This window comes from Coregonus clupeaformis, chromosome 20, assembly GCF_020615455.1.
Source record: "Coregonus clupeaformis isolate EN_2021a chromosome 20, ASM2061545v1, whole genome shotgun sequence".
Lineage (NCBI taxonomy): Eukaryota > Metazoa > Chordata > Actinopteri > Salmoniformes > Salmonidae > Coregonus > Coregonus clupeaformis.
Window position 1 is genome coordinate 23,307,544 of NC_059211.1, and position 11,310 is coordinate 23,318,853.

The following is an 11,310-nucleotide window of genomic DNA, read 5'->3' on the forward strand; positions in this document are numbered from 1 at the left end:
CCACAGCATTCTGTAGCGATACGCCATCCCATCTGGTTTGGGCTTAGTGGGACTATCATTTGTTTTTCAACAGGACAATGACCCAACACACCTCCAGGCTGTGTAAGGGCTATTTTACCAAGAAGAAGAGTGATTGAGTGCTGCATCAGATGACCTGGCCTCCACAATCCCCCGACCTCAACTAAATTGAGATGGTTTGGGATGAGTCGGACCGCATAGTGAAGGAAAAGCAGCCAACAAGTGCTCAGCATATGTGGGAACTCCTTCAAGACTGTTGGAAAAGCATTCCAGGTGAAGCTGGTTGATAATGCCAAGAGTGTGCAAAGCTGTCATCAAGGCAAAGGGTGGCTATTTGAAGAATCTCAAATATGAAATATATTTTGATTTGTTTAACACTTTTTTGGTTGCTACATGATTCCATGTGTTATTTCATAGTTTTGATGTCTTCACTATTATTCTACAATGTAGAAAATAGTAAAAATTAAGAAAAACCGTTGAATGAGTAGGTGTTCTAAAACTTTTGACCGGTAGTGTATACAGTGGGGAGAACAAGTATTTGATACACTGCCGATTTTGCAGGTTTTCCTACTTACAAAGCATGTATAGGTCTGTAATTTTTATCATAGGTACACTTCAACTGTGAGAGACGGAATCTAGAACAAAAATCCAGAAAATCACATTGTATGATTTTTAAGTCATTCATTTGCATTTTATTGCATGACATAAGTATTTGATCACCTACCAACCAGTAAGAATTCCGGCTCTCACAGACATGTTAGTTGTTCTTTAAGAAGCCCTCCTGTTCTCCACTTATTACCTGTATTAACTGCACCTGTTTGAACTCGTTACCTGTATAAAAGACACCTGTCCACACACTCAATCAAACAGACTCCAACTTCTCCACAATGGCCAAGACCAGAGAGCTGTGTAAGGACATCAGGGATAAAATTGTAGACCTGCACAAGGCTGGGATGGGCTACAGGACAATAAGCAAGCAGCTTGGTGACAAGGCAACAACTGTTGGCGCAATTATTAGGAGGAATGGGAGAAGGTCATGTGGTCTGATGAGACAAAAATAGAGCTTTTTGGTCTAAACTCCACTCGCCGTGTTTGGAGGAAGAAGAAGAATGAGTACAACCCCAAGAACACCATCCCAACCGTGAAGCATGGAGGTGGAAACATCATTCTTTGGGGATGCTTTTCTGCAAAGGGGACAGGATGACTGCACCATATTGAGGGGAGGGTGGATGGGGCCATGTATCGCGAGATCTTGGCCAACAACCTCCTTCTCTCAGTAAGAGCATTGAAGATGGGTCGTGGCTGGGTTTTCCAGCATGACAACGACCCGAAACACACAGCCAGGGCAACTAAGGAGTGGCTCCGTAAGAAGCATCTCAAGGTCCTGGAGTGGCCTAGCCAGTCTCCAGACCTGAACCCAATAGAACATCTTTGGAGGGAGCTGAAAGTCTGTATTGCCCAGCGACAGCCCCGAAACCTGAAGGATCTGGAGAAGGTCTGTATGGAGGAGTGGGCCAAAATCCCTGCTGCAGTGTGTGCAAACCTGGTCAAGACCTACAGGAAACGTATGATCTCTGTAATTGCAAACAAAGGTTTCTGTACCAAATATTAAGTTCTGCTTTTTTGATGTATCAAATACTTACGTCATGCAATAAAATGCAAATGAATGACTTAAAAATCATACAATGTGATTTTCGGGATTTTTGTTTTAGATTCCGTCTCTCACAGTTGAAGTGTACCTATGATAAAAATTACAGACCTCTACATGCTTTGTAAGTAGGAAAACCTGCAAAATCGGCAGTGTATCAAATACTTGTTCTCCCCACTGTATAAAGCCCATAACATACCTGTGTGTGAGGTGTATACTTTTGTTTCAAAGTAGATTTGTTTAAGACTACCAAGAAACACTGATTTAGCCCACTGCAGTAAAAGGTTAAGAAAATATTTTGGGACTGTGACTTCCTTTGGAATTTATAGGAACACATACACACTCACGCCCAGCGCTTGAAGTGGAAAGAAAAAGGTGTTGTTCCCACACACGCTGATTTACCCCATATACACTCTGAACCCCAAAAATCAAGTGAGCTAAAATAGTTTTATTTACTTTTCTTACACAAAAGCTGTTGAACTTGTAGAATTCACATAACATACAGTAACAATAACGATTTACAAACATCCTGTGTTTGACGTGGACTAATATAATAGGTCGATTATGACATCATTCATGAAGTCTCAGCGGTCCATCAGATGTCCCCATTGGATGACGTCACACCCTCCTCTGGTTCCCTTCAGGATAAGAGTAAAATACAAGATATCAATCAAAAACAACAACAACATACTATTACTGCACTTACCAAGTACATGGCCTGGGTGAGAAGCCAGCATCCCACTCATACCTTAGTTGGGCATGCTTCTTTCCTGAAGAAAATATCAAAAGAGAAAAAAAAAATATGCTAAAACTAATTCTTGAATTGCTTGAAATGCTGTCCCTTGACTTTTGCACCACGTAAAAACAAGTTTTAAAAAGACTTTTACCCCTTTTCTCCCCAATTTCATGATATCCAATTGTTAGTTACGGTCTTGTCCCATCGCTGCAACACCCATATGAACTCGGGAAAGGCAAAGGTCAAGAGCCATGCATCCTCCGAAACACGACCCTGCCCAGCCACACTGCTTCTTGACACACTGCTCGCTTAACCCGGAAGCCAGCCGCACCAATGTGTCGGAGGAAACACCATCCAACCAGCGACCAAAGTCAGCTTGCAGGCACCCGGGCCCACCACAAGGAGTCGCTAAAGCACGATGGGACAAGGAAATCCCGGCCGGCCAAACCCTCCCCTAACCCGGACGACGCTGGGCCAATTGTGCGCCGCCTCATGGGTCTCCCGGTCACGGCCGGCTGTGACACAGCCTGGGGTCAAACCCGGGGCTGTGGTGACGCCTCAAGCACTGCGATGCAGTGCCTTAGACCGCTGCGCCACTCGGGAGGCCCTAAGTAAAAACACTTTAAAATGACAAAAACATGACAAATAATTGTATAAGAAAGTTTAATAAGAAAACACGTGTAGCTAAGTCCTTTATACTGCAGCACATCTATGGGTATGCATTGTAAAAACTACTGGGGGATAGCAAATTGGCTTGTCCCGCTGGTGATAGAGGTGTAGTGACATGTTTTGGGGATTTAGAGATATCTGTATCTATCTAATATATTGTATAGATCAATAAAAACAAAGAAGACTATTTAAATACTTTTACAAAAAAAACTATTATAATGTGTGTCCCTCAGTTTTATGTCATTGGTGTTTCCGCCTTGAAAATCACTGATTAAAAATATATACAAGGACCCTGAGCATTCTTTCCAGTGGCAAACTGTTATTGGGGGAGGAGTCTATATTAAAGAACGTTATTAGCTAATCACACCCTTTTAGTATGTCATCAATTTGAAGATTCCATTGATTCTGTGTGGCACGGTTGGTAGAGCATGGCGCTTGCAACGCCAGGGTTGTGGGTTTGATTCCCAAGGGGGACCAGTATGAAAATATATGCATGCACTACTGTAAGTCACTCTGGATAAGAGTGTCTGCTAAATGACTAAAATGTAAGATGACAATTTGGTATGTCTAAATCAAAGGTGTTAGTCAATTTTAAATGAAGGGAAATAACATTGTGAGCAAAATGATTAATCATATCACTTTAGTAAAGGATTGATGACCTTAGATTTTAGCATTTGTGGCTTCCATTTCAGAAAGTCCTCATTTAGCTAAAATGTCTCATTGGTGTTACCATCATCTCATTGGTGTTACCATCATCTCATTGGTGTTACCATCATTGGTGTTACCATCATCTCATTGGTGTTACCATCATCTCATTGGTGTCACCATCATTGGTGTTACCATCATTGGTGTTACCATCATCTCATTGGTGTTACCATCATTGGTGTTACCATCATTGGTGTTACTACTCCTACTAGTGCCACAATTTTATCTTAATGGTAAAAAATATTTTAAGTCATTAAGCTGCCATATAAATTTATTTAGATGTACCATAATAATGTACCCTAATACATTTAAAGAAAAATACATCTAGATAAATTAAGTTAATTTTTTTCAAAATGCCACCGTAATTCAAGAACGACCCATTCTATACAGAGTATTACAAAATACTTGATCTCTCTTTTTTTATTTTTTTTATAATCAACTGGAACTTACTTTTTCTGTGATTGAAACAACAGCAGATGCAGCAGGACATTGAGAGCATCGAACCAGCAGCTACAACCATTAGGACATGCTGATAACCTGAGGAAACACACAGTCAACCAGCAGCTACAGTCCAACATGGTACTGCATGTGGAAATGACCCAGACACAACCCCTGTAAAGACCTGAGTCAGTCTCCAGTCTCCCAGCAGTCTGTGCTGCACCATTGTGTTGCAGTGTTAATGGGTTACCCCCCCCCCCCTACAGTATATATGCAGTATATACAGTATGTCAAACTCCAAACAGCCTGCCTTGACTTGCATTATTTAGTAACTTTATGTGGACAGGGTCAATGTATGTACAACAAAAAGACAAGTCTCAGTATACTGAGCAGTGATGCATTGCACAAGATTTAGCTAACAATTCATTTCCATCTGCAGCCCCCCCGTGGGGGGCCTCACTTCCTCTGAGACACCAGAGGTGTAGCCAGCTAGCCTAGCAACATGACTTTGTTCTGTAACCCGTACGTGATGAGAGATGGTATCGGGGATTTAATTACTTGCACAAACTGGCCTCCGTCCGCTCCATAACCAGATCCTGCTCCAGACGTCGTCGCCGCGGACCCCGGTCCAGACCCTGTCCATGCTACAGCTGACCTCTGGTAATCCCAGCAGTAGACTCCCCTTCTCACAGCTCAACCGGCAGGTAGAGTTCACAGTAAGGTCGACAGCAGAGCAGTTCACAAACCCATCAGGTAGACAGAAAGGGTCACATCCCTTAGCTTTAGGGGCAAAGACAGGTTTCAGCACAACAGTGGGGGACATTAGGGGCCTGTCATAATGACTGATGCATAAATTAAGTACTACGCAGGAAATTGGGGAATGCAGATGTTGTAGCCATAGTGACCCTCATTAGAAAAGGTCATAGGTTAAAGGAGAGGTGAGTGTGACACGGTGGGAACAGCAGCTTCCCAGATTCCCCTTACCTGTTTGGCACCCGTGTCCCTCAAACCCAGGTTCACACACACAGGTAAAGTTGTTGATGGTCTCCAAGCATCTCCCTTGTCCCTTGCATGATGTTTGGTTGCACTGCTCTGTTACAGAAATATACATACTGTAATATGTGTCACAATCTCAACACAGCGTTCATCTAATGATTTACTGGTGGCCTTTAAAAAAACTACAACAATGGTTGAGTCCCTCACCTCTGTAGCACAGCGAGTATTTGAGATTTGAGCACTTGTCATCGTTCCACTTCCCGTGATTCTCGCTGTTCCCTTTGTTGACGTACATCTCAACGCACTCCTCACCCAGTATGTTATTGGGTTCGTTGGGTGCCCAGGAATAATTCCCAACCCACGTTCCATTGGTTCCGATCCATGTCCAGCTTTCATTGATCTTCGTGATTCCGATCCAGTAATATGGAGACCCGGTTCTATCGGGCAAGACGTCGCGGAGGTAATTATTCTCTTCCTGGTTTTGGATGGCCATCATGTCTGTGTGGTTGTTCATACGACACCACTCTCTTGCCATGGTCCAGTTCATGGTCTTTTCGGAGTAATGATATGTCCAGCCCATGGCACGTCCTCCACACGTACCTAGGACTATGATCAGCATCCACATCGTTGTTACAAGCTGTGGCTGTCTGAAGGAGGGTCCATAGACTGCCTGTGTACGTCCATAAAGAACAGTAAAAATCACAAACTGTGGTCATTTAGACATAATTCGATCTACAATACAACAGTGAATGGAAAGGACAGCCGATGTAAGCGAGAGCAAGAAAGAGCTCCCATCTCATACTTACCATGTGTCGGTCTCCTGCTCTGGCACTCAGGCTGTGGTGTTGGGCTAACCTGGGTTTGGAATGGAGCTCAGTTTGGCTTTCATAACAATTTGGCAAAGTCTCCTATGTTGATTCCTATCTGCAGTCAATGTACCACATGGAGTCCTTATTATACCATTGATTCCCAAAATAACATAGAATACCCGGATGCTTTATCATTCACTATAATGTTTATTTTACATTACAGTGAATGGGGTATGATTGATGACTGACTGAATGACTGTTAGTAGCAATAGTTCTGGGAAGTGCAAGGCATTCCAGGTAGAGTTTTGTTTTACTTGCCCCAGTTTCAGGAAATTAAAGTGAGATCTGTTTCCGGTATGGCTATAGCACTGCCCTCGATCGCATGGCGCTACAGCGGGTTGTACGGACAGCGCAGTACATCACTGGGTCCGAGCTCCCTGCCATCCAGGACCTCAATATCAGGCATTGTGAAAAGAAGGCCTGGAAAACCATCCAAGCCATAGACTATTTTCTCTGCTGCCCTCACGGCAAGAGGTACCAGTGCATCAAGTCTGACACCAAAAAGGCTCTCGAAACAGCTTCTATCCCCAAGCAATACGACTGATAAATAGCTAACAAAATAGCTACACGGACTATCTGAGTTAACCATGTATCTTTATTGACCTTTTTATTTCTATCTTTGCACTGTCTCTATGCACACTCACAGGGCCCTACACACTCACACACACTGTCACTCCAACACACACACAAACACTACATCATTGCTCACATACAGTACAAGCTGCTGCTACTCTGTTTATCTTATATCCTGTTGCCTAGTTCCCTTACCCCTATACATACAGTTGAATTCTGAAGTTTACATGCACCTTAGCCAAATACATTTAAACTCAGTTTTTCACAATTCCTGTCATTTTAATCCTTGTAAAAAATTCCCTGTTTTAGGTCAGTTAGGATCACCACTTTATTTTAAGAATGTGAAATGTCAGAATAATAGTAGAGAGAATTATTTCTTTCAGCTTTTATTTCTTTCATCACATTCCCAGTGGGTCAGAAGTTTACATACACTCAATTAGTATTTTGTAGCATTGCCTTTAAATTGTTTAACTTGGGTCAAACGTTTCGGGTAGCCTTCCACAAGCGTCCCACAATAAGTTGCATGAATTTTGGCCCATTCCTCCTGACAGAGCTGGTGTAACTGAGTCAGGTTTGTAGGCCTCCTTGCTCGCACACGCTTTTTCAGTTCTGCCCACAAATGTTCTATAGGATTGAGGTCAGGGCTTTGTGATGGCCACTCCAATACCTTGACTTTGTTGTCCTTAATCCATTTTGCCACAACTTTGGAAGTATGCTTGGGGTCATTGTCCATTTGGAAGACCCATTTGTGACCAAGCTTCAACTTCCTGACTGATGTCTTGAGATGTTGCTTCAATATATCCACATAATTTTCCTTCCTCATGATGCCATCTATTTTGTGAAGTGCACCAGTCCCTCCTGCAGCAAAGCACCCCCACAGCATGATGCTGCCACCCCTGTGCTTCACGGTTGGGAAGGTGTTCTTCGGCTTGCAAGCAACCCCCTTTTTCCTCCAAACATAACAATGGTCATTATGGCCAAACAGTTCTATTTTTGTTTCATCAGACCAGAGGACATTTCTCCAAAAAGTACGATCTTTGTCCCCATGTGCAGTTGCAAACCGTAGTCTGGCTTTTTTATGGCGGTTTTGGAGCATTGGCTTCTTCCTTGCTGAGCGGCCTTTCAGGTTATGTCAATATAGGACTCGTTTTACTGTGGATATAGATACTTTTGTACCTGTTTCCTCCAGCATCTTCACAAGGTCCTTTGCTGTTGTTCTGGGATTGATTTCCACTTTTCGCACCAAAGTACGTTCATCTCTAGGAGACAGAACGCGTCTCCTTCCTGAGCGGTATGACGGCTGCGTGGTCCCATGGTGTTTATACTTGCGTACTATTATTTGTACAGATGAACGTGGTACCTTCAGGCATTTGGAAATTGCTCCCAAGGATGAACCAGACTTGTGGAGGTCTGCAATTTTTCTTCTGAGGTCTTGGCTGATTTTTTTTGATTTCCCCATGATGTCAAGCAAAGAGGCACTGAGTTTGAAGGTAGGCCTTGAAATACATCCACAGGTACACCTCCAATTGACTCAAATTATGTCAATTAGCCTATCAGAAGCTTCTGAAGCCATGACATCATTTTCTGGAATTTTCCCCAAGCTGTTTAAAGGAATTTTCCAAGCTGTTTATGTTAACTTAGTGTATGTAAACTTCTGACCCACTGGAATTGTGATACAGTGAATTATAAGTGAAATAATCTGTCTGTATACAATTGCTGGAAAAATTACTTGTGTCATGCACAAAGTAGATGTCCTAACCGACTTGCCAAAACTATCGTTTGTTAACAAGAAATTTGTGGAGTGGTTGAAAAACGAGTTTTAATGACTCCGACCTAAGTGTATGTAAACTTCTGACTTCAACTGTATCTACCTCCATCACTCCAGTATCCCTGTACATGTAAATAATATTTGGTATGGGTATTGGAACTGACTTTCTAAATATTTCCTGTATATAGTACGCTTACTTACTTACTTTATTGTGTATTTCATATTTCCTATTCTTATTTCTTGTGTGTTTTTTTTGTAGTAATACATTGTTATTGATTACTGCATTGTTGGGTTTTGAGTTTGCAAGAAAGGCATTTCACTGTACTTGTGCATGTGACATTAATACTTGAAACTTGAAAGGTAAGCTAAATATGAGATCTGTTTCTGTCCCCTCATGATGCTGACAGAGAGGTTAGCTAAAGATGAGATCTGTCCCCTCATGATGCTGACAGAGAGGTTAGCTAAATATGAGATCTGATTCTGTCCCCTCATGATGCTGACAGAGGTTAGCTAAATATGAGATCTGATTCTGTCCCCTCATGATGCTGACAGAGAGGTTAGCTAAAGATGAGATCTGTTTCTGTCCCCTCATGATGCTGACAGAGAGGTTAGCTAAATATGAGATCTAATTCTGTCCCCTCATGATGCTGACAGAGAGGTTAGCTAAATATGAGATCTGATTCTGTCCCCTCATGATGCTGACAGAGAGGTTAGCTAAAGATGAGATCTGTTTCTGTCCCCTCATGATGCTGACAGAGAGGTTAGCTAAATATGAGATCTAATTCTGTCCCCTCATGATGCTGACAGAGAGGTTAGCTAAAGTTCAGGGAGAAACACAATGGTCCTGGTCTGCAGTGAAGTGGGGTTCCACAGCGGTGGATATGACCCCATCAAACACCTGCTGTCTAAAGGGGTTAGAAAACAAGTTGTCATTGGAGAGGGACAAAAGTGGTGGGGGTCATTTCATATTTTCTTCTAGACAGTACATTATGTTTACATTATTTAAAATTGAAAGGAGACTGGTTGAGAGAGAAAGAAAAAAAATGTTGAAATAATGAACAAGAACATACAGCTTATATATAACGGGCTGAGAAATAGAGTTACATAACTATTCAGAACAAGAACATACAGCTTATATATAACGGGCTGAGAAATAGAGTTCCATAACTATTCAGAACAAGAACATACAGCTTATATATAACGGGCTGAGAAATAGAGTTACATAACTATTCAGAACAAGAACATACAGCTTATATATAACGGGCTGAGAAATAGAGTTACATAACTATTCAGAACAAGAACATACAGCTTATATATAACGGGCTGAGAAATAGAGTTCCATAACTATTCAGAACAAGAACATACAGCTTATATATAACGGGCTGAGGTCATGTCATTGCACAGAGAGGGAACATGGTACTGCATGTGGAAATGACCCAGACACAACCCCTGTAAAGACCTGAGTCAGTCTCCAGTCTCCCAGCAGACAGGAACAAGCGTCTGTGCTGCACCATTGTGTTGCAGTGTTGATGGGTTGCATCCAAATGATATGGACCAGTTTCACGTGCACTCAGCGCGCACAGGGAGCAGCGACAACGTCATCCAATAACATGGCAGACATTGGATGAATATAAAATGTTAATATCTTCGGCTGTGAGTGATGAAAAACAAATCGGCCTCAGCGACAATTATTTGAATAATTAAATGGATGTTTTGTGCATAAAGACGATGAATAGTGTCTTATTAGGAATTCTCAAATCTGACTTCTCTATGTGGCCTTCTATTGAAATTGTCTTTCTGGGCCGAGTGTCAGTTAAACTGCAGTACGGAAGCAAAACTGTAGGAGCATTCTAAACCGTGCTTCTAGACCGGAACCCTTAGCTTCGTACGAACCATCCTGATCTTGTGAGCTTACATTCAGTTGTAAGCTTGCGGGATCAGGATGGTTCGTACGAGGCTACGGAACCCTGGCCCCTTGCCAGAAACATTACGGGTGCCAATTGACCCTTTGCTAAGCACGGCCCCAGAATTTTGGCCAACCAATTGCAGCGCTCCAATGGATAGGACATGTCATCGAGTCCAACACCTCAGACAAGTTGAGCTCACGTTTAAATCGCATGAAAGCCAGTAAGGGCTATTGCAAAAACGGATTTTTCTTTTTTAAATTATGTTTAAATGGCTAAATAATTTAACAGTGCACCAGTGGTACTTGATACCGTGATTCCTGAAATGCAGAGCCTGTTGATGGAGTATTTTTTTCAAATACGAAATTATGCTTTTGTTACATTATTTGCTAGTTCAGCTGGTTTGCTTGCTCTCAGTCTCATTGACCAGCAAACGTTTCTAACGTTAGCTAACTAGCCACTTAATATAATATAACCTGTTCTCAAAATGTATGTTAGTTAGCTAAGTTAGCAACGTTATGAATAAAACTCCCATCTGTTGTCGACATCAGGATATGATTTGAGAGCACTACCTTCGCTCCAAAAGTGGTTATAGCACAGTTTCTAAACCCAGAGGCGCGACATCGCGAGACTTCCTAGAACGCTTGCGAAACAGACCAAGCCGGAGTTTGAGAAGTCAATTAAAGAATAAATAAAATAAGTAGTTGAGGATGTTATTACTTCAACCTCGTGAAAGTTACTAACTTATGTTTTTATTTTCATCCCAAAAAAGATTTATATCGAAGGACAGGTGTCTTTTTATACAGGTAACAAACTGAGATTAGGAGCACTCCCTTTAAGAGTGTGCTCCTAATCTCAGCTCGTTACCTGTATAAAAGACAGCTGGGAGCCAGAAATCTTTCTGATTGAGAGGGGTCAAATACTTATTTCCCTCATTAAAATGCAAATCAATTTATAAAATTTTTGACATGCGTTTTTCTGGATTT

At 42.0% G+C, this 11,310-nt stretch overlaps 1 protein-coding gene across 1 annotated transcript; it reads right to left on the reverse strand.

The window, feature by feature from the left end:
• Positions 1 to 2,190: 2,190 nt before the first annotated feature.
• LOC121534144 (L-selectin-like) lies at positions 2,191 to 6,113 on the reverse strand. The gene is made up of 7 exons (XM_041840647.1): positions 6,017 to 6,113; positions 5,418 to 5,880; positions 5,199 to 5,306; positions 4,773 to 4,994; positions 4,227 to 4,313; positions 2,415 to 2,436; positions 2,191 to 2,304 (listed from the first exon to the last, which is right to left on the reverse strand). The coding sequence occupies exons 1-7, from the start codon at positions 6,017 to 6,019 to the stop codon at positions 2,262 to 2,264; spliced, it is 948 nt and encodes a 315-aa protein (XP_041696581.1). The 5' UTR covers positions 6,020 to 6,113; the 3' UTR covers positions 2,191 to 2,261.
• Positions 6,114 to 11,310: the final 5,197 nt, after the last annotated feature.

Bases quoted from the DNA above. Each gene is read 5' to 3' on its own strand.
- LOC121534144 (XM_041840647.1), bottom strand. The intron at 2,437-4,226 runs GTAAGTTCCAGT...TATTTTCTTCAG, and splicing joins TTGTTTCAATCACAGAAAAA to GAAAGAAGCATGCCCAACTA. The intron at 2,305-2,414 runs GTATGAGTGGGA...CTTATCCTGAAG, and splicing joins AAGAAGCATGCCCAACTAAG to GGAACCAGAGGAGGGTGTGA.